At 38.9% G+C, this 24,660-nt stretch overlaps 1 protein-coding gene across 1 annotated transcript in view; it reads right to left on the bottom strand.

The window, feature by feature from the left end:
• Positions 1-24,660, bottom strand: part of LOC306835014 (contactin-associated protein-like 2) — a 229,126-nt gene that overhangs the window by 21,494 nt on the left and 182,972 nt on the right. Inside the window, exons 16-19 of the mRNA XM_079361385.1 lie at positions 20,378-20,534; positions 17,427-17,554; positions 6,655-6,825; positions 977-1,195 (exon numbers count right to left, since the gene is read on the bottom strand). Coding sequence (XP_079217511.1) covers positions 977-1,195; positions 6,655-6,825; positions 17,427-17,554; positions 20,378-20,534 — 675 coding nt within the window. The remainder of the gene's footprint in view (positions 1-976; positions 1,196-6,654; positions 6,826-17,426; positions 17,555-20,377; positions 20,535-24,660) is intronic.

Genomic DNA, 24,660 nt, shown 5'->3' with positions numbered 1-24,660 from the left:
CAATGAAATGATATCATAAATGGGGATCAGGGCGGGGGAAGGCTATCACATCCCGATGCCTGATTGGAATTTGGAAAAAATCTCCTGTTTCCTTGAGACAGTAGGAACTGAAGGTCCACATCAGCAATCCCTGAAACTATGAAGCAGAGTTTGGCAAATTGAGTATTGATGGCTCAGCACAAAATAAATAAAGTACTTTTTGTGGAGAGAAGCTTTGAAGGACAAACCATTGGTACAGTATAATAAGTGTGATAAGTGCTTGATAGCTGATACAGAATGTGTGTGAGGTAAAAAGAGAGTCAAAGGGCTGATGTCCTGCTTTAGAATAATACTTTCTTAATCCAAAGTAATATGAAAGCTGAGCCAATGTATTAAAGTATCAAAGAAATGACCTCTACACAGGAACCTAGTTAGCTTTTGTCACACGCCCTCACATTCAGCCGAGAGGCTCAGCTTCAACTTTATTAAAACTCTGATCACTTCAAATGGGTGAGATTCTGAGGAGGTGTGTGTGCATCATAAAATGATTCAAATGGCTGTCTGTGTGTGTGTGTCTTAACATTCAATTAATTAGCAGCAGCTGTGGCTAAGCTAGGATGAAGCCTCTGACTGTAGGAGATAACTGGGCGGTTTTAGCAAAGGCTACTTTCTGAATCAATCCAAAATAGCCATAATTAATGTGTGAATCTGAGGGCCGCATCAATGGAAACACAGACAGCAGAGATGTAGTCTTTTTTGTTGAACCCATTATGATTACAATGATTATGTATTTAGGCACAAATAACCTGTAACTACGGTGTTTGTCTGTGAGTATATGTCCAACACAAAGCAGACATATTTTCCATTTGCACTGAAAAATGTGGATGTGGATTCAATATTGTGCGTGTGTGTTTTTGTGTGTGTGTGTGTGTGTGTGTGTGTGTGTGTGTGTGTGTGTGTGTGTGTGTGTGTGTGTGTGTGTGTCTGTCCGTCTTACCCACGTAGAGCTGGCTGAACAGCTCCAGCCGTGTGTGTCCTTGTGCAGGAGCGAGCTGAGACACCCGATACGTCTGATCCAGCTGAAGGACCGCCTCTTTCACATTTCGCTCAGCCATCACACGATGCCATTGGTCGTCATTGAGGGGCGTGGCTGAGTGGAGCGTTAGCTCTACGGGTCCGTTTCCAACATCGAAGGAGAAGGAGATGACTTTTGGCGCTGCAAAGAGAAAGTAAAAAAAATAAAAATAAATAAAAATAAACTATCCTGAGAGGTAATTTATCACATTAAAAAAAAAATAAAGTTGACTCCCTGTTTGAATAGAGTCCACTCTGCAGGTTTATATGCCTTCAATTTTCTCATCTAATGGCTCATTTGTTTCAAGGCCGGTCATTTGGCTTCTATAGATTTCAGCTTTGCAATACACAAATGCTCACAGGTCCGGACAGGACTAATCCAGCAAACAGTCGATAGATGCCAAGAAGTGCTGCATTTGCATGACACAAAGTTGTACAGCAGCAGTTTGTGTGTGCGTGGGTGAATGTATGTGTGTGTGTGTTTCAGTCACTACCTGTAGATTAAAGAGGCTGTTGCAACTGCACTGGTGAGATCACCGTATGATGGCGTTTAACCTCTCCCCAGTCAGGTTAACAACCCTCAAAAGGTCTCAAATCATTAAACCCAGTGACATATCTCGCTCCATTGTAGCGGACACTGCTACTTTAAATATGAACTTTTAATCAGTCATATGTTAGTTGTTTGTTTTTTTGTTTTTTTCCTGACAACATTCTGTACGTATAGTCCTTTAAGTAAAATGTTCAATAAATGCTTTTCACAGCAAAATCTCAAAGCATTTTTTCTTGAACTATGAAAAAAATAAAGCAATAATTAGTGACTATAACTTCAGCTGAAGACAAGATTTGCATTTGTCAAAATGAAAGCCAAATGGCTCTCTTGTCTTAATGTTTCTTATGCTGTGATGCCGCTTTAGAGCTTTAAAGCTCTACATGTTGTGAGTGCATCAGGCTTGTTTTATGTAATGATCTATGAGGAAACAGTTTGTTTCTCTGGTTTCAATCAGTTTGCTCGGCATTTTCCCTCCTTTGTGTACGGCTTTTATATATATATATATATATATTTTTTTTTACCTTAGTTCCTACAGCTCATATTGTTCCTCTGTTTGTTCTTGTTTGTTCATTCCTTTAGTTTCCCATCATATTGTTTTCTGTGTTCTCTTATTATATTGTTCTTTTTTCTATCCTCACTTGAATTTACCCTCTTCTCCCCAAGCTTTACTTCCTTTACTGTTTGTTCAATGTCTCTTTATTTCCTGCTTGCTTTCACTTGCCAATTCCCTGTCACTCTCATCAGTCCCTTTGCCCTTCCATCATTTCACTGCCACTGTTTACTTTCTTCCATCACCAGAAATCATCTCAGCAAGAGTCTGTCTTTGAGTGCTGAGTGTATTAAACAAGATACATGTGAAAGAAAAGTTCTTAAACATTTAACAACCCACAATGTGCGGCAGTGGGACACAACGAAACACAAACTACAACGCTCTCTGACAGGCTTTAGTGCATGGAATTAATGATGCCTTTGTGCAAAGAGCAGGTCAGCAGGACACGGAGGAGCCACATCACTTATTCTAAATCCTGAAAGAAAGACAAACGTGTATATGAGAATATGCAAATAGAATAAAAGCTATTGCAGCATGTGAATGTGTGCATTAGTTTATTTGTGTGTTGTTTTAGCGCCATTGTAAGGCAAGATTGATGCCCTACAACTTTCCTTTTTATCCCCTGTCCACAGACAGGAATGGAGTCTAAAGTGCGCTCGAAGCTCAGAGCTCGCCTCATCCATTTGCATCGCTGTGACAGATGTTGTTAGTGTCTGTGTGTGCGTATGAAATATTGTGAGTGCGAGACATATTTGCATGTTGGCCCAAAGAAAAATCAAGCAAAGATTGTTGTTCTTTACCATTTGTTATTCTATTCATCTTTGGGTGTGAAGGCTGAGAGCCAACTTCTAAATTATGCCTCGGTGCAACCAAACAACGATAAATGGTGGAAAGAGTTGTGTATCGTGTGTGTGACTGATCACTGCTTTTGTTGTGTTATAGTGTTAAAGCCTTTGTTATTTACTTATGTGAAGTTAATTTCAGTTTGTTTATCTATATTAAATAGCTGGCAGTGTGTTGTCCCTTGTCAATTTTTTGTTTTCTAATTCAAATTCTCAGTCTCTGTATCATTTGCTGTGTTAGCCTTTAGCTCTATACTTCTCAAGCCTTACACTGCTGGAACAGGCTTGCTTCTTTAAGGAGGGGAATGAATTCTTCAGATTATCCACGGCAAACTGTTTTTTCTTGAATAGTCTTAAGCATGTGCTCAGACCTTAATCAAAAGCAAATTTACCTTTCAATGAGACAACATACGTCAATTCAAAGACAATGGTTTGTGACCTGAATGAGAAAATAAGGGTACTAGTGTGGTGTCTCGACAATTCAACATCCCAGAGACATTTGCATCATGCTGGGTGAATATGCCCAAAGATGTCTTGAGGTTTTTTTTTTTTTATTTTAGTTTTTTTTTTTACAAATCTGCATCTGGATGAATTCTAATGTGGTTTCTTCTCAATTTGTTATTTGCAAATAAACACAAAAAAAGTTAATTTTGGTTTTGTGGTAAATCAGATAACGGACGCTGTGTATCGTCATTGATTGGCAGTCTCTATAACTTTAACTTTAAAACTGAATTCCAGTATTTGTTTTCTATCTTAGAAATCCTGGTACAAAGCTGAAATTGATTGACCTAACTGGTCATCCAACTGAGCACTGGTTACCTTCATGTAGCTGAAAGCAGCAGAAACATTTGTTCTGGCACAGTCCCTGTTTTGGCCGTTTACAACTTTTTAGGATATAACTCGATATCATTTTAAGAAGTCGGAAGCACAACTTTGAAAAGCCATAGCTGTATAGACTTCTGCTAAACTTCAGCAGTAAACTTTGTGACTGTCTGGTCTCTACACTTAAAAGGCCAGTGCGTATTTCTAAAAGCTAAGGTCTCCAGGGAAAGTACATTTCTCTTTCAGGATCCCTGACTGAAAATGTTTATAACCTATGGGCAAGATTGTCACTAAAAATTCAGTCTATTAAGGAATCAAAACACGGGCGATACTTTCTACTGAGCTCCTCAGAGCTGGAGCGTTTGCGTATCTCAGGACCTTTCTGTCCGTCCTCAATCCTATTACCAGCCGGTCCACATGCTTCTGAATACTTCTTCAATGCTGCCTCTCAAATGTGTTCATGCCTCCCTTCTTTCGATTTAGATTCAAAGAGGAAAAGTGTCCACCTGAGACTGCTGCGGTCCCGGTAATGTGTGTTTGTGTACAAGGTCTTTTGTGTGTATATTGAAGTGCTTGTTTGTGCTTTGAGCTCCTGCAACAGCACGGCTATGCTATTCCAGCCTAATGCTGGTCATTTCATGGCCTGCCTGGATTGCAGCAGATACAGTTTTTTGCACCAGTCAGACTGTGGAGGTGATGTGTGTGTGTGTGTTCATGTGCGTTTGTGTGGATGCGAGGCATTTTGTGATTGCGCGTTTAAATGTGTGCTGTGGGACCAAAGGCAAGATGATCATGAATCGATGTGAGGGCATTTTAAAAGCCCTGGGAAAAGAACAGACATAACAATATATGCAGACACACACTTCCTATCTCCTCTTGCCTAATGTGCAGTCTGGACAGACCACATACAGTACTTACTGTATCTTTGCTTGAGTTTTGGTGTGCAAGTTCATAAATATCACCTTTGGCAAACTTCTCACTGCACTTGGCCAGAATCGTGTCAGCACGTTGTTCTTGTTGTTGTTTTTTGGGGGTTTTTTTTAGAGTGATTGTGGCCACATACAGATATGTATTTGACTGCAACAGTTTGTTTTCAACGAAGAATGGAACAGAACATAAAAAAAAGGCTTAGAAATCTTTTTTGTGCACACACAGACACTCTGTCAGTCAGTGTTGGGGGTTTTAAAATGCACTTTGACTGAAAAGTCCTCTGTTGTTTTGTTGGCAGTTTGACACAAAATGGAAGGCACACACTGGCAGGAGAGCCTTTCTTTGTCAATAGTTGAAATTTCTCTCAATGCTGACTGCTGACAGCTGTGCAGTGCCAGCAACATTTCACAGTGCAGCTCAGCGATTAAACAGAAGCCCAAGATTGTAACTTTTACAATCAAAGCAGCTTGCTGGACGGTGTTAATTTTGAGGTGCTGGAACAACATGACCGTAACCTACAACAATGCATGTCAATCATTCTTCTCTGAAAAGTCTGGGAGAATGTGATAAGTGTGGTGAAAATCAGTCCCATTCTTTTAATATGAACATGTATTTCTCCTCTCTGTTACAGCTCTCAAATCGCTGTCTAACAATGACCATGTGGATCTCCACACTGAGAGCAATATGAGTGTGTCTGTGTTTTGTTTTTTTATGTTTTGATTTTTTTTAAAAACGTGTGTTTGCAAGAGTGTGCCTCTCTTGCAAAGCAGGCTGGGTGGAAAAACAGCGTAAGATCACCAGTTTTGTTGGACGTAGCTAGCCAGCAGGTGTTAAGTTGTGTTTGATTTATTCATGTTTGTCTCGGTGTTTTTAGATGAAGGCAATACATCCTTTTGGCTCATTACCACAGGTAAAGTATTGTTAGTACCGCCAACACGCTGGCCAATGGATGGGAGTCATTCTATTAAGTTTGGGATGGGGCATGATTATTTTTGTAAAAGTGCGATGGGACAAGTGAAAAACCATTCATGTGCCAGCCTCTCATCTGTGTTGTTGTGAAAGAGCTTGTGATTCGTCACCCCTGAAAATGTGTGATTTAGTTAGACAGAGCTTTCTTATGGACTTATGTTATGGCACACACCAGTCACCTAAATAAATGACTGATGTCGCTCACAATCAGACAAAGTAGTGCGGCATAATCAGGACATGAGTTGACTGGCTGTGGCGTGTGTCTGTATCGGCCTGTTATACCTTGTGTCTGCTTGCATCATTGAGTGTGTGTCGGAAAGGCTGAACTATCAGATGGATTTAAATCACACTTTGGCGTAAGAGAATGAAAGAGACAAAAAAAGACAGCGATGACGCCCATGCACATAATTAAGCAGCCACATCTATTGTTGAAGCCAATGCTTCAATAATAGATGTCATTTAAGTCATTTTTAAATCTAATTAACCGTATGTTCTCTTCCTGTAAAGCTGATGACTCATCCTGCACTCAGCGGTGTTAACTAATTTTCAACTAAAAATGTTTGTTGAAGTGTTTGATCCAATCAAATGTTTACAACGTTATGCCCTGCCTTCTGTCTTGTGATTTGTTCTATCCAGTCTGAACAGAAAACACGTCAAAATAGAGCAGTTACATACTGTTCAAGTTGGTATTATTAGGACCAGGTTGAGTTAATTTACAGGCAGTCAAGCAGCTTTTTGCCATGAGGCCAAAGCCCGACCTCAACATCACCTCTTTGCCTCTTTTTGATTCATCCAGGGTTCGTTTGACATTACATTTTCAATATGGCGCCCACAGTCGATGGGCTTAAAAATATCTCTTCAGAAACCTAATGTGTGACTTCACTGGTACGTTGTCCATGTTTTATATAGTATGTAGGACACACACATATACTTCTTACATTTGAGCTCCAAGCGGATGAAGTCAGTGTTGCCCAGGTTCTCCAGAAAGACTCCGTAGGGGGCGCTGGTCTTGAAATAGAAGGAGATGTCAGCGCTGGTCTCACCCTGGAAGGTGGCAAAGTGCAGGTAGGAGGACGGGGTGGTGAAGGAGGCAGCGTTCCAGTAGTTATCTACGGAAAACAAACAAACACTGAGCTCAGAACAATTCCATCTCATACTGCACCCATTTTGCTCTCCATTATCACTCTGGCTAACACGTTCTCATCTGATCAGCTGTCGAATAAATTCATTGTAGGAATCAATCATTTCAAATCCAATTTCACTTTACTTGAAAAATGATATATTCTGTTTGAACCATTATTCATCACCTTTTGTTTAAAGTATCTTATTTAATATCTTCTTGGTGAAAATAACTCACAACCCACAATGTGTTGCAGGATTTTTGATGACAATTTTTTAAATGGACTTTTATGAAGCACACCAGTGGTGGCTAATTAAGACAAAGTATGTTCAACAGCTGCTGATGAATTATCAGACTGACATTGATGAAGTGATTTTCGCCAATGAGGAAGGAAAAGGAGAGGAACTGGGGGAAAGGACAGAGGGCAGAATTTGAGAAAAGAGTCCAGACATGGACGAGAGGGTAGAGTGTTGAAGAAGTCATGGAAAAGGGGAGATAAAAGTCATTGAAAGGGCAGAGGACAGGTGAGGAGGAGGGAAGGAAAGTATGTGCGTGGAGGGCAGAGAAGGAGGAGAGGAGTTAAGGCTAATGTGGTTTTTATCGGCGAGATCTCTTTGGCGCCTCAGAGGATTGACCTTTAACCCTTCATCATAACCCCAGGGAGAGTGGAGCACAGGGTATGATGTAGGTGTGTGTATAAGAAACGTGTGTTCACTGCAACTCATGTTAACTTTGAAAATATCACAAAATGATTGTTCTGCCAGATGACATCCTTACACCGTTTAATTCAATTATCTAGCAGTGGGCTAGATTTTTATAATTAAAAATATAGCCTACCGAAGGACACTTTAAGAGCTTCAAGCAAGATGGTGAAAAGAAGGTTGACAAAGACATCTAAAAAAGAAGGACAGAAGGATATAGAAAGACAGCCTGCAGGTGAGTCGTGAGTCTGAGTGAAGGAGGGGGAGCAAGTCAGAAAAGAGGAGAGTTGGAGCAAAAAGATAGAGGAGGATCTTGGGTTTGAGGGGGAAAACTGAAGATCTCAGGGTTGACAGACTTTGTTGGAGAAGAAACAGCGTTAGAGGAATACACATGAAAGCCCGTCTGATTGCTCCTGTGCCAAATCGACAGATGCAGCTGATTGGCTCTGCTCAGTGGCACATTCACTGTCCCATATTGAAATGTTTATCCAACAAATGTTACAGAAACTTATCCAGCAAATAAATGTACTTCCCAACCTACTGAGACATCACATATGGTAAGCTGTTTGTGCCACAGATTGCTTGACCTAAGTTGAAGCAAAATACGATATGAACTTGGCACCTGCCACAGAAAACAGCCTTGGAAAAAAGTTAATGTTAGAATGACCTACTGTTTTTGATGAAGCCATGCCCTCATTAATTAATTCTATCTGCATTACATTAAAAAAAAAACATATTCAAAGCAATTTCTTGAAGTGTTAAGTAGATTTTGCTGCTTGGTAGTCACATCTTAAACCTGCTATCCAAACACATTCTTTAAATCAGTATTTGAAGATTTCACAATGCACACACAAATCTAAACCATACTCATCATACTTCTTAGGTAATGTCCAGCCGCTGCTAGTAGTATGGCTCTAAGTACAGCAACAATAGGGACTTGGCCCTCTGCTTTGGTTCACAATTTAGCTGCACAACTATTGAGTGGTGCAACATTTATAATGCCCTTAATATGTATCCGGCTGACTTTGGCAATCCAACTGCTTTTTCTGTTTTGCAACATTACGTTTGCATAGTTTTAGACCATCTATGCAACAGATTGCTATAACATTCGAAAGGGAAAATGTCACGTTCACCTTGGGCTGAACTGCAATAATTCTGGTCGAAAAATATCTTGAGGCCCCTTTTACCGGAAAATTACCCTGAAAACAAAATCGTATTTTGTTTGTGTTTTGAAAAAAGGGCTGAACACGATGTGATGGCAGCTGTCGTGCACACAAATCCGTGCATGACTAAAGCCGCTGTGGTATATGTGCCAGGCTGGTCTATGGGGATGTGACTTTGTAATGAAGCAACATGCACACATACTCTTTCTACAGAGCTGTAAAATGTAAACATACACAAATGGCTAACAAGTGAATGTTCATGCGGACAGATGATGCGTTGGGGTTGCTACTCCAGGTGACCCTAGTCTATAAAGCGATAAGTACCAAGGAAATGTCGACTGTTAGTCACGCCAGAAGACATTTCCAAAAACAGAACTCGGGGGCGGCATCATTATTTTTGTAGGCTACTGTGCATGGATATAATGTAATGTAATGATAGGATTTGTAATGATATGATGATATTTTGAAAGGTCTGCGCTCCATCATGTGTTTTCAAATCTTTGCATTTTGAGGCACCCAAAATGCCGTCATGCAAATAAACAGCCAAAAGTTTTCAGCTAAAGTCACTTTTATGAAAAAATAAATAAATAAATAAAACATTGATTTTAATACTAATTTGACAGATGAACCATCATAGCACAACAATCCAGGTTCAACACTACTGCTGGGATCAATACAACCGAATGCTAATGAGACCAAAATAAATAAACACATCTGCAGGTGACCAAACTTCCTTCTAAATATTCTAACTCGATGACTAACTATTCTTCTCGTATACATGTTTGCTATCAAGCCTGTCATGCACATCACTTAGACCAACCAGTCAGTTCTTTTGATGAAAAAAATGATGTTGAATGAAAACAGCTGCCGACCTCTAGATTGCACCACAGAGACTTGATTTAAAAAAAATCACTAACGCCAGCTGAACTGTAGCAGCTGACACGATGTGAGGTCCAGTTTGAGTTGAAGTTTGGGTCTGGAAGACAACAAGATGATTCATGTGTCTATGCTTGACCAGATAGGTTATGAGCCAGTACACCCACAGATTGTGACAGACTACACTATCACAGGTCAGTAACAAGAAGATTTGCAGGCACACACAACGAAAAGACAGACAGAGTGCATGTAAATACTGATTTAAAAACAAAGCATATATCACAGCACACTGTGGGCTGCAGGCAGAGGACTTTATTTAGCACAGAAATTGCTTATTACTCACCTTCACAACTTTACAACAAACAATTGCTGTGCTACCTAACTGAACTTTACCACTCTACTTCAGCAAAGATGCTCAGAGCCTTCCTGTGTCAAAAGTCTTAAAAATGGTGTCAACAACATTGTCCTCAAGGATATGATTCAGATGTTGTTAGTGTTCAGAAATACTTGAGCCTGCATAAGTAGTTTTAAACATTGTGTCTACTTCTTGTCTGCTTTATGAAAGTTAGTTATTTAATTGGCATTTGAATGTTAAGGTATCATGTTTGGGTCTGTCATTTGGGACTTGTATTGTATTAACAAAAGCAATGCAAAGTAATAGTTACAGATGTCTGTAATTAAAGTCTTTCATATATATCCAATCTTATCGTATGCCTGAGTGATGTCAGTCATCTGTTACGGCAGGAGGGCGCCTATGAGCGGAAGTGGCTGTGCTAAAAATCCTGTATCAGCCTAATTTTTAGGCTGAGGCAGATTTTAAGCCTCCTGGCAAAGTGTTACACTCCGCCTGTGAGTCAATCAGCTAAAACACGCGCCTCATTATGCATGGCACGTCATGTTCATGAAAACAAAACAAAGACATCACGAGTATTTCAATTCTGAGTGTTTTTGAAAAGGGTTTGGATGTGACCTCTGCGGCTCTTGGAGCCAGCCTCAATCAGACTCTTGACGAACTGCAGAATTTGGCAAACCCGCATTGGCTTCACTTTACAACAACGGAGTGCTGCTTGAGAATCATGTGTGCTTATAGGATAACTTATTACCACAAGATAAGTTGTTGAACAGCATAATAAGTTGCTCAAACAATGTATGAACTCGTTTGTACTCGATACACATGAGGACATTTTGGGACTATAAGGGCGCTCATCAGACAATGAATGAAAAACTTTTTGACTTACCTCGGGTGACCTCTATCGCTATTATTTCTGGTCAGTCATGGAGCTGAGCTGCTCAAGGAGGTTATGACATTGTAATAATAGTACATGCTGTCTTTTGCTCCATTTGCTGTCATTTATTTTCAATTCTCACTATTAAAATGTCCAAACCCTGTTAGCATCAATGAATAGGACTAATTGTCTGCCTGAGACTGTATAGGCTGCCACTAAACTAGCCATGGAAATAGGCTTCATTAATGCCACACACACACACACACACACACACACACACACACACACACACACACACACACACACACACACACACACACACACACACACACACACACACACACACACACACACACACACACACACACACACACACACACACACACACACACACACACACACACACCTCTTGACTAAAATGTTTCACTTACTGCCTGAGACATTAGTCATTTCCCAAGAAAAGCCCATTAAATGGTGGCCAATCATCATTGCTCTTACTGAGACAGAGCTTCACGCCCAGTATGAGAAGCATCAATCATTCATGGAGTACCTTTTCACGTGTGAAATTTTTAATACATGTTTAATATGCCTTAATGGACCAATATATAATATATGTTCATCGTTCCACTGTCTTGACCAGTACTATTGCAAACATGTTTGTCATCTTTGTTTTAAAGTTAGTTTGTTTACCACAGGGGAAGATGACTCTTTGTCTTCACTCTCACACACACATGCAGCTGATAATAAAGTAAAACAAAGAGAATATGGCACCGTAAAGTTCAATAGGGATTCATCTTCAGTAATTGTGTCTGCTATTCTGCAACATGATAGACCAACACACACTAACAGATGTGATGTCATGGGTCATTACTTCATAGTTTGGAAGCTCTCTGATGAGAACACATTGGTGAGTGACCAGATTGTTGATGAATGGACCATAATATGCGTGGTACCAGTGAAGAGTGCAGGGTGTTCCGTCATGTTTTGCGCCCTCGACAGAACCAGGACACTTTCTGTCTCGGACGGATGATTAGACAGGAAAAATGAGAGGAAGAAAAATCAGTGCATGGAAAGCTTGAAATAAGAAAATGGTACGGTTTGCTTTATACCTTCCCTCACAGCACACTGATGTTGCATAGCTTAACTCAATTATTCCTTTGACAATGAAAGTCAATAGATAATATATGAAGCATTATTATGATAATGATCACTCTGCCTTGCACAAAAGATTCAATCCATGATTACTTTACCTCTCCTGAGATTATCACTTTCCACTAAACCTCTTTGATAGTTTTTTGCACCACACAGCAGATTACATCTCACCATGCTGTTCAAATATATTATATGGGAAGGAAAAGAAGAAGGAGGGTTTCACAAAAATCAAATTCATCGAACAGAAATTTATGGAGCAGCTCCGGTCTGAAGTCTTTCAATGGGTATCATATGTGGAAAGTCAAGAAGGTATTCAAATTCATTTCCAAGACATACGTTGCACCACTGAAGGGCTGGAGTAGCCACGTGGCATAGCAGGCAAATACTTGGTACCAACAAAAAAAGAGGGGCCAAGTTTTGGAGCGTGTAGTAGATGTGGTTAAAGTAGTTGGGAAGAGGGGGCCGAGCTAGGCAGGTAGAGTGGGTGGATGACACCCCCATAGAACGTAGAACAGGGGTCCTCAATAGGCACATCCGGCTTGATCACTTCCTGTTTGTGGCCCCCGAACTGTTGTTCCTTCACTGGGTTTTTTGGTCGAGTCGTTGGGTAAGTGTATACCGGCACTGATCTCCATGACAACAACTATACGCAGATAACCTGTTACTTGGTAACTCACTTCTGCAAGGCAATTTTAACTTTTACTGTCATTTTTGGAGCAGTTTGCTGGCTGTAAAGGCCAGATTTACCAAGATCCCAATTAAAGGGTAGCCTACTAAATTGCATGTTCACTCAAAAAGATTGCACGTTTGGTTGGTGGGCGTTTTATAGGTGATCATACATGTGATACATACAACCTCCTTACACTCTGATTATGCTTCACTTCAGGATCTGATCAAGGTTCCTCTTAGTTCAGCCATCCCTGGTCACCAGGGACTCAATCTGGAGTGAGTGAGTTAACTGGTCAACTTGTCCAAAGCACTTATTCCAATGCTTTGTGGTGGTTTGGCGGAATAGTACCATCATCTTTAAGGAGAATAGAAGAATGGTGTACTCTAGGGTGGCGTTTAACTGATTGGGCATAAAATGCGAAGGCCCATTTTTTTGTCCCAGTCTATCTCTGCAACATTGTTCTCGCCTTCAAAGAAACTAAAAAAAAGTTTGATACTTTTTCATTGTAGGTCAAGTCTCCTTTGTATTCAGGTTACAATCAGGAGAGATCAGAGAACATTCACAACAGGCCTGAGGCTTTTTTATGTGATCCATTCAGGCCAAGAGCTGAACACACCATTGACACACCACAAAGAAAAAAAGAGATACTCAAGGTTACAGTGACCAGGAAATGTAGCTCTGTGGGAGAGAAGATGGTAAACATCTTGTTTGTCATTTTGAAGAGAGGGAGGGGAGGATGGAGAGGTCTGCAAACACCAAGTCATCAAAGCCAGTCAACAGTTGGACATTTGCTGGTGTTAGCTACTTAACCAATGTAACAAGAAGGCCCCTCACTCTCAAACAGCTTTGGAGAAAGGGAAACTGGAAAGTAAATGACAACCAACTGAGTTACTTCATATATAAATACAGTAGTATTCTTATAATAACAGCTTGCCGTCTTCTCTGCAAGCCAAAATAAAAAGCCAACAGCAATGTTGACTCTTTTGAAGTGACAGCTGCAAGTGCAGTACTTTATTGAATGACAAATGCTGAACAAAACAACACACAAGAAGCGTATAGGACAGGCACTGACACGGTCTTATTAGTGTCAATATGTCAATAAAGACTTACATTTTCAATGGATAGCTTCTTATAGGAGCAGTGTGGTTTGGCAGTATTTTGATCTTGAGAATGGAGATCAAAATGGATGAAGGCTGTCAGGTTATATTATATATCGACCAATATAATATCAACCAGAGTAATGCACAACCTATTTCAGCAAGGGCATGTATGTTAACCTGCAACGAGGGCCGAAGGTAAAGTTTGCTACACTCCTGCAAAGAATTTAAAATGTACAGTATATTGTGTTACATTGTGACAAGTGTTTTCACACGTAAGACTAGTAGTTTGGATTAAACTTTAATTACTGTCAAACTGTCAAGAAAGTTACTCGGCTGGGAACATATCAAGTGAAAGATGGCTTATTTTTACAATAAATCACTTTCCTGTTTTAGTCTCGTTTATTTAGTTTTGTATTTTGTATATTTTCATTGTTTCAATTATCCTGTTGTATTATGTTGCTTGTTTACCTTGTGTTGCCTTATTTTAATGTTTCCTAGTTTAGTCTTTAAGGGTTCCTGTTTTATTTAGTCATTTCTTATCCTTACCTTTCTCTAGGTCATATGTGTATTCTTCTGTTGATAATCCTGTGTTTGCTATCTGGAAGAAGAAGGCTTTATTCCTAAAATGGAAAATCATCACTTCATGAGAATCTTTAAAACTGCCTCGTGAAACCTGGTTTGCAGGATTTGAAACAAAAAAGTGGTAGTGGGGCTTTTAATAGGCATCAAAACTGGTTTGTGTGTTTGCCTTACAGTTGCGATAATATAATCTTGCCTGAAACAAAATGTTTGCATGGTTTTACATCATAAAGATTAAGTTTGCTATTTCTATCAGGAATAACTGATGGATGAAGATTGTGATGCAATCAAATCACACCAACCTGGCAGCAACACAGCACACACAGCAGTACTGGCACTATAGGCTCAGTACAGAGTAAAAAACAAAAAACAAAGAAACTGATCAAATTGAAAGATCCAAAGTCCTACAGAGTGCCAACACTAATTAGAAGAACAGATAACAAAAAGCATCAAGGATTACAGTGCCTTCAGTGTGTGCGCGTGTATGTGTGTCATTGACTGCTTCTCTTGTTAATCATTCAAAACACCAGCAGGAAATTCACACAGATTAGGAAAAAAAAGGAGAGACAACATTTTCTTCCCCATAAAATAAGATAATTAAGAACAAATACTGTCTTTTTTTTACTTTGTTGATATGCTGCACTTGCATATAAACAAAAGGAGAATATTTTGTGTTAATAGTGGAGAAAGTTTTTAATTTTCTTTTGGGTAGGAGAACAAATAATGAAGGAGAATTCAATTATCCAATGCAGGTAGACGTGTTGTAAAAGCTTTTATGTGGGTAACTTTTATGTCATTTTAATTGACTGAAATTAATTAAATGAAAAACTAACAAAAAGGTGTAAATGTGATGCTTAAAGAGCATAATCATCACAGTAATAATAACATTAAATAAATAATGTTGGAACACACCTAAAAAATAATGAACCAATGCAAATATTAATGTTGGCAAAAGATGTGAGATCCTTGAAATAAAAGAAATAAAAACCCTCAAAAGATCTTCAGCAAGCTGTGATTATCTCTTAATAAAAGTGGTGCCTCACGTCTGGGACAAATGTGACAGCAAGGTGGTTGATTTCTAAACAGTCAGCCCGGACTGACTCAACATTGCAGACATGTACAGGTACTCCAGGTAAGTGAAGTCGGAGGATCCCCATTTAAAAATGTATGTTTGCAAAAAAATAAATAAACCTTTATATCCTCCTTTGTATACTTTTGTGTATGTTTGCCTTTATTTAGGCAGAAGATAATTCGGTAGAACGAGTTGGGAATGACATGCTATGCCATTAGTGCCCGTTTTCTGTATAATCTTTTGTTTTTTTTAAAAGGCCTATTTTGACATCGTACAGATAACAGATATTATGTGATGCTTCGCTCCCATATTGCAACTGCAAATTACATACCACATTTGTTCTGTCAAGACGTAGAGGAAATGTATAGCGATAGCTAGCTACCATTCAAACGTACTTTTCTTTCCAGTATTATCCGGTTCTGTTCATTACTTTAAAAAACTTAAATACATCAACAGAGAAGAAACATGTATTAATTTGGGGTATATAAGTTTAGCACTCCATACAGAACATTTATTGGAGAGAAGTTGAGTCAAGATGGGAAGATAGTGAGTAAAAAGAGGCAGGTCATTTTACAACATCAGTGTGCTGTCTGTTATATTCTGTTAGACAAGAGCATGTCTGTTAAAATCTTGTGAAAGTCTCCTATATTATGCACAGGAGGTTATCAGAAAAAGTTTCAGTATCTAATGATGTTCCTGACTGGCTTGCCAACACGTTTTATGTTATTCAGAATGCAGAATCCCCACAACTAATTTATTCCGTTTTAATTACATTTTGGAAAGATTCCAGTCTGGTTTTAGGCTGCTATGGTGCATAAAAGAGACCGTTCTCCAGAGGGTCACAAATGACCTTCTTTGGTCTAAACATAAAAGAGAATGCAGACTTACTTTTTTTTTTTTTTTTTGCGTGTGTTCAGTTGTCCATGCAGTTAAACCTGCTCAAGCAGTGTTGGCCTTTACAACAACACCGCCAACGTTCAACAGACATCATAGAGCACTCCTAATAGGTAGGATTAACCTTATCATTACAACATTGTACAGACTAGTGACCTTTATGTACACGCTGTCTCATTCTCTTTCTAAATTCTAAAGAGAGAATTGTCACACCTCACAACCCCAGCTGCTTTAACACTGTGCTCAAGTACCATTACCTGATGGCTCAAGTTTTTAATAACTCATCATCAAATGGAAAAAATATAGATTTTTGCTTCCCTCTTCTTACAAAGTTAACTTCAATAATCACTATATTAAAGTAACAGTCGGTGTCTCTTACTTCAACCTCTGATGAGGAGTTCATAAGGTTATGTAGTCGTGTCTCTACATTACAATCATTATAGACTCATCTTTAAATTAAAACCGCTGCTCTCAGGTGCTGATTTGGAGCCTCAATGCTTCAGGTTTTTTCACCCCCACAGCTAATCCAGAATTCTGAACCAGTTGTCATGTTCAGTGTAGGCTCCCTGTAGGTTTAAAGCCCAGTGTAGGACTGATAGTTCCAAAGCACAGTGGGATTTAGACCCTGGCTTTGTGAATGACCTTTTCACCCGCTTTTAATCAGAGCACACCTTGGTTTCCTGGAGCAGAGCCTCTCGTCTGTCCCACAGCCTGGACTCACATTGACCAGGTCTCCAATTGTGTTGTAAAATAGAGCTTGAAATGAAATTCAGTCTCACTTCAATCAAATTTGGCGACAGTGTCGGTTATTAAATATATCCTGGAATCTGTTTTAATTTATATGTTAAGTATTCTGCTGTATAAGATATTACTATAAATCAGTAAGAACCAAAATTAACAATACTGCAACATTTTTTTTTAAATTACACACAGCCTTTGGAAAACATATTGTTGTTCCTGATTATTATTATTATTATTATTATTTATTTATTTGTTATCTGAAACTCCTTGTTAGTCCAGAACATCTCAAACGATAATAAACAAAAACATTCCTGTTTATAATGTTTATTTGATATCCACCCATTATCTTTCATTGCCCTGAATTCTAGTATATTTGCCCATCACTCAAAATAATTAATTATTAACTCATCACTTACTGTCTCCTTGGCAACGGAGTGGTCCAAGGGTCAGCTTAGCCTCTGAGCCTGGTCTGTTCGTGTCGCCCACGGCAACCTGGCTGACCGGTAGGTGTTCTTTATTAATCAGGAGACCAGAATCTTCTCTCCTGTTAGACGAGTCAAAATAGACATTTATGTATGATTAAATGGCTTTGCTCATAACTACTGTATGTTGACAAGGCTTTTCTTTGGTACTAAGGGAGTACTTGTGGTGTATTTGTGCACTCTCAATAGATGCAAAACATTGATCCTGACTTTGAATTAAAGGAGGCTACGAAAAAAGATAACAATTTACCCCTGTTGGAGGCACAGTCATCGTGCTATATAATAATAAGTTGTATGTGTAGCGTTCTCAAGCACATATATGTACATGAAAGAACATGAATAGCTCATATGGATCTAAGCTTAATGCCAGTTAAACCGTGTTATATTGGCTCGTATAACTGCAAATAATCAGTTACACAAAATCACTTTACGTATAATATACATATTAAAGTGTGTGTTCGTACGCTAGATCATGAGAAATATTTTTAAAAATTAAATGTCTAATTTAATTTAAAAGTATGAGACAGAAAGCCACACGTGGCAAAAGAATTTTGCACAAACAATTTATATCACAACCTGATTAAGAATTGAATGTCCAAGCACAATACAGTATAGTGCCACATTTAGTGTTAATATATTTATTTATCATTTGGATGAAAGGATGGCTCATTGAACAGATAAAGTAATAAAAAAATAAACAATGAATGGATGATAAAGACAACAAAATCAACAAAATGAACAAATCTATCAGAACACACACATGCACACACACACATTGCTCTTGACTTTTGGTCTAATGAGAATATCCATCAGCTGTATAAAAGTGCTTTGGTTGTGTAGGCAAACATCCCTCTTAAATAAATGTATCATAGATGGTTGAATCCATCATTCAGTCACTTTGAAGTAAGACTCTTCATCAGAGCATCCAGCTAGAAGGTACTATGTGCTGACAGATTAATGAAATCATTAACTTAAGCAGTGACAATATTACTGTCAGCACAGTGAAATCATCCCATCCAAATTTCCAAGGGTCTGACATATTTCACTTTTAAGTTCTGGATGATATAGAGATGCAGGTAAGAAGTTCTGTTCTTATTAGAGATCACGCACAGATTCAGAACTCTCTCTCTCTCTCTCTCCTTTATGCCTGAATGTCAGACCCAAGGAAAAACTCATGTGCTTGTGAACTTAATGGGAACTCAGGTACATTGACCTTTCTCATGAAACTAAGACAATTTTAGTTGCATGTAATTATGCTGAAGAAAAATAGCTGAGAAAAGTAGATGTTCAAGCAGTTCATTAGTGAGAACAAAGTGTATAGTCTCATTCTTCAGATCCTGAAGGAGCTTAAAGTAAGACTCTGTACCTGTTCAGGTAACACTGCTTTTGTAGTAAAACACTCTCAAAAATTCAAGGCAGATCCCAGTGGTAGAAATATACCCTATTACTTTTATTTTTGGGAAATTTACCTTTCTCAGAGAACTTACCCCCCAACCCCCTTGTTGCTGTTTTTATGAATAATAATAAAAATAATAATTTTATTTGTATAGCACTTTACATTCGTAAACCTTCAAGTATTTTATTTAATTTCTGTATTCCTTGATTATTAAAATATTTAAGGAATACAGAAATAGCCTTTCCATTCTAGCACAAGAGGCATGCAGTTTCAAAAGCAATGAATTTGTACTTGTTACTTAATTAGAAAATTTTATCATTTTATGTGTATCCTGAATAACTACCAGAGCTGGTTAAAACATTTTTGACTTGTTAAATATTCACTCTGTGGCAGAACCAGTGCGAAAGTTGTCCCTGGACAATGGTACATTTCTTTTCCAAGAGGTTATCTTCCAGGAAACCTAACTAGAAGCAAAAGACACTGTCTTCAGATATGATATTATATTAAGATATTATAAAAAATTAAGTGCGAGTTGTATTAACATTAGGAGGGAAAAGCACCAAACATTAAAAGACTATTATTTTATTCTAACAGGTCAAACAGGGATGACCTGACAGATATATATATATATATATATATATATATATATATATATATATATATATACAAACATACTTTGTCTGTTAATCCCTTCTCAACCTTTTGAAGAGAAAAGACCTGGGTGTTTAGACCAACCACGTAAAAAAAATATCTAATTTTATTAACTCAGCTAACCTGGCAGAATAAGCCAATGGCATTGGCAGAGAAGATCTGGCAAGTTTTTCGTGGGTGCAACCCGCATACTCTGCGGCTCATCCCATACTTACAAAGGTGGCACCATTTAAAAGAGAAATAAACAGGCTTTCCAACTGTATACTGTGACAATTACAAAGAAGCATTGTTAAAACTATAATAATCAACCAAACACACATTTCCTTACTTTTTGTACAATATTTGTATTTTAATTATGTTAAGTGTTTTCCAAGTCAAATATTGCAAGAACAACCAGGCCCCACCCTGCATCAATACGATATTTTATTGTATTGCAGCAGGGCATCCCTAGAAAAGAGACATTAGTCTCAATGAGTTCTACCTTCTAAAATAAAAGATAAAACACAACATTATGAAGCCAGTGTATTTAGCCATTCTTGTCAGGTAAAATCACGTGGTTAAAACAGTTTGTTTGCCATAGAATCTCTGATAACACAAATGTAGTGAGTCTTATTGATAGGGAAACTATGTTAAAGTTGGGTGGACGCAACTTAAAGAGTATTAAATAGAATGATGAAAACAACTGATGTTCAGATTGGTTCCTTCATGAACACCAAATTCTCCACAGCAGAGACTTTAACTGAAGCCAACATAGAGCTGATAGTTTTTAGAGGAATTAATCAATACGTGACAATGTGTACTTGCTCCTGAATAACCTTGATGTGAAAGTCTATCTTACCATTGTTTGTGGTCAGCGTCGCAGTTGCAATCATATTTTTGGTCAGTGCAGTTTCTGTCGATTCCACAGGCACATTTCTGGACTCCAGGCACGGAACCCCCCCAGTAGAAGTGTTTCTCACTGCCACGGCCAACCCACCACGTGTAGGGAGTCCCATCTGGGGAGAAAACACAGACAAAAAATACAAAAACAACAAAATTAGGTTGTTTCTGGAAAAAAATACAAAGTTCCTATACAATGAAATAAGTTCCATATATAATGGGTTATTTTACATGTCTGGCCAAACTACAGTAAGCCTCATCTCTACTGACAGATTCTGCATACAAAAGCAGATATTTGGTTTCTCTTTTATTATTTTACAATGTTGTCCATTAAGCACTTTAGTGTGTTTAGTCAGTACGCAGGAAAACAATCTGTCTGGAGAGCAAAAGCTGCAGAAATGTTGATGTTGGAGTGCACCGCCGCACATTGGACAGGGTTAGTGGCAGAACAGCAATGACAGTCGCAAAGAAAACTTTTTAAATCGATTCATAACTTACAAAAATCTGTTTATTTTCATAATATTTCATTTTATTTTTATTTTTATTTTTTTTGGGGGGGGCTAATAAGTCACTCTCTGCTAAGTGCTAAGACTGGCTCTCAAAAATAGTTTCTGAATCAAATCACGATCCCAAGAATTAAATCGTGAGACACCTAAAAAGTCCCTTTGTAAGACTTAAAGCCCCTAACCCCAAGGGACGTATTTGAACGACAATGCAAGTTGCTGATTGGTCATCATACCCAGAATATGTAGTTGCCTTGGCAAAATAAAACTGGAATACAGGCCTGAGGCATGTACCTAATGTTCACTGTGTCCTTTACACAAAAAGTGCAGCAGAAAATAATAACAAACTTTTGTTCGGGTAATTAAGTTGAGTAACGTGTGATTTATTGTTTAATTATTACCTGTTAGAGGCTTTTGTCGAATTAATGTGATTTATATTGACAGCAAGCAGCTGCATGGTGAATGAAATTGATGGACTCTACATCTCTTCCACAGCTGGATGGTAAAAGCCTTTGAGACTGACAGGCACACTCAGTCACAGATTACACCTGTGACTTTAAGCACTTTTCTTATTGCCAGTTCAAGGTGCTATACTTAAGGCTTTTAACATCAATGTCCTGGGGATATAATGAAGGGACCAAGTCGACCACATTCTGTGCAGGCATCGGAGGGAATAACAGAGCTTTTACTGTATATGGGTGAGACAGTACCACTGTAAGGCGGCAGAGAGTGGGACACTACAGCTGTGTGTGCATGTCTGAGTGTGAATGTATGTTGAGCACGGTGCTTCCCGAAACGCCGTAGCACCATGTGAAATTACAGACCAGGACACCAATAGCACGTCTTTTGCGGATTTGTAGATCAATATAAAAGTAGTCCGACTCAATAATGGTGAAGATTCTTTATGGCACTTTTCAGATTGCAGAATCTGAAAAGGCCTTTCAAATTATACTTTGACATGCGCTCAGAGCTGCTTTAAAATATATGTAATGCTTGATGTGTGGATCTTTGTGTATTTAAGTGTTTGTGTGAGCGAATCTGTTGATGCACAAAAGACATGTCGAGGCACCTCTCTGTGTGCATGTGTGCCTATGATTGTGTGCATTGACGACAGAATACAAGGTGAAGGATCATTGCTTTTCAATAACCAATGTAAGATTGTTTGCCTTGGATAATGTATTCTGGCTTGAGACGCACTGCAGAGAGATAGGTGGAAATACTTTAGTATCTATAAATCATGATAACAGAAAGAGAGGATGAAACAACATTATGTTTCCTCTTTATTCTGGGAAAATAAGCTGCATTGTCAATATCACTTTGTCAAATTCCATCAGACAATGAGATCTCCTGAGCCAGATTTCTTTGCGGGAAGCAAGTGAAGGAGACTTTGATGCAGCACAATTGCAATGAAAAGTGATATGGTGTATTATTACTTTCTTTTCTTTAAAACTCCAGGACGAAGCAATGGATGTGCATGACTAAATATATTCTCTGCCTGTGTGTTTTTTTTTATGTGTGTATGTCTGGCCTTTGTGACCTGCAGCCTCATAAAGGGAATTAACCTCTGCTTTCTTCAGGCTGCTGTTCAGGCAATAGTCTGTATGGAACATAGAAATAGCCCCAAATGTAACCTTTTGCTTTCTGAATTGGACTTATGGTATGCCTGTTGCTGTTTTGGAACTGTTGTCTCAAACTAATATTTGGTCAACTTTGTATCAGGCAAATAGCTGGAGCTGAGGCCAGCCTTAAAGGAACAAAAGGACAGAGCTGACTCCCCCCACCCCCCTCCTTCTTAAGAAGTGTCAGTGTATGACCAGCTCTGCATCAGCCTTTAAGCCTTTCTGCATTCCAACTTCTCTCATTTAAAAAAAACAAAAACAAAAACAAAACATCTCTAATATGTATCCTAACTTTACCATGTTACTGGTCGAGAGGGACAGACTGGTTGCTGCATACTTTATGCAAATAAAAAAAGATATAGAGCATCAGTCATCTTCTGTTATGTAAGTGACACATTGAGCATTAAACAAGAATCTGCACATCTGGAAGGTCCAAGCAAACCAAAGTGTCATCCTGCCACGTCATAAAATACCCAACTTCATCTCTTCCATAACTCTGGGTAAAGTTTGGGTAGAAGTATTTTCTTTGCTCTGAAGAAGTGTGCATGGTTAGCCAACAGTTTTATGAACGGACTTTTGAATCTCTGTCTTGGCACTATCCGTTCCAAGCACTCATACAAAACACAGACGTTAATGGGCTACATTCAGCCTATATTGAGGCACCACACCTCTGCCAGTCAGAGTATAATCTTAAAGGTCAGTGGATCGAAAATGGCACCGGACATGCTCAGTTGTTCCCCTGTCTGGGACATGATGGCTTTCGTTAAAGGTTTAGAGATGAAATGCCAGATTGACATTCATAACCCAGATTTGACTTTCTCATAAACCTGTCTGAGACGTCACATTTCCTGCAGTTATTGCACCAAAAGAACTGATTATAAATGCTTTGACCCGAGTTTCCTTTCTGACTTGGTGAGTGGCGAGAGTGGTGAGAAAACACACACATGCACACAATACAAAAATACAAACAGTTGAACTGGTCTCTGAACTGATCTATCAGGAGAGTGGAAGTTGATCAATTCCTTATTGTTTCTCTCTTTTATCATTTAGAGAGAAAAGAAAGAGCAAAAATAAGACTGCAGCACAAGGCCGGAGCACCCCATAGGAGTCACAACAAAAGAAACCTCCACATCCGTTCGGGGACTTTGGACAAGAACAAACATTCCTACAAAACACACATTTATGTTTCGATCTCAGAGACTTGTTGTGAATCAGAGAATACCTGTAGTTAGTGTCTCTTGTTTGTTGCCATCATTTGTTTGCATTTCCTGTTCCTGCATTTTCTGCGTGGCAGAGGGCCCTGTGTCTCTCCTCTGCGACAGCTTTGTTAGTCCTTCTATCCTCGTATCGTCTCTGTCTTCTTTTCGTCTTGAAATCTAAAGAGCTACAAATATCTGCATCTTAACAGAAAAAAGAGGAAGTTCATTTGTGTTTGTCTTTCTTTGTCTTTGTTCTTCATTTATCTGTGCTAATACACGTTTGTTTGTGTTGTCTCCACTCTTTTTAATCTGTCAACAAATTGTTGCCTTGCTCCCCATCTCTTCCCAATATGCCAATATTCCCTGTCTCCTAAACCCTCTGTCCATCACTTTACTGTGAGAACCTTTACTTCCCTCGGTCTCCACCACAGCCTTCTCTGTCTCAATGGCTCCCACATAGATTTATTCAGGCCTCACAGTCTCCACCCTTTCCTTGCTCTCTCAGTCTCAGCAGCCTTTTTCTCTTCAGTGCTCATCCCATTATGTACCTTCTTATAACAGTTGTTGCCCCCCCCCCCTCTCTGATCCATATCAATCTAACTACTCCATGTCTTCTGGCCACTAATCACTTTATGTTCTCATTAGCTCCACTATAATCTGCCCTTTAATCCACGCTTATTAGAAACTCCCCTCACACCCTGATCTGATGTTGTGTTTGAAACTCATCCCACCGTCCATGTCTTTCCCTCATGGTTTGATCTGCAAAGAGCGCCTGTGATCTATAAGTCCTTGTAATTCTTTTGCCCTTGGTCGAGTATGTGTGAGAAATGTGGTTCTTAATATTAGAGGGAAACTTACACTTTCCTTAGAGGAGGACTTTTTGATGACTAGTAGCGCTATGGAGCGGTGTTTTAAAGATCA

The sequence above is a fragment of the Symphodus melops genome (assembly GCF_947650265.1).
Source record: "Symphodus melops genome assembly, chromosome: 14".
NCBI classification, from domain to species: domain Eukaryota; kingdom Metazoa; phylum Chordata; class Actinopteri; order Labriformes; family Labridae; genus Symphodus; species Symphodus melops.
This window is presented reverse-complemented; position numbering and strand designations above follow the sequence as displayed.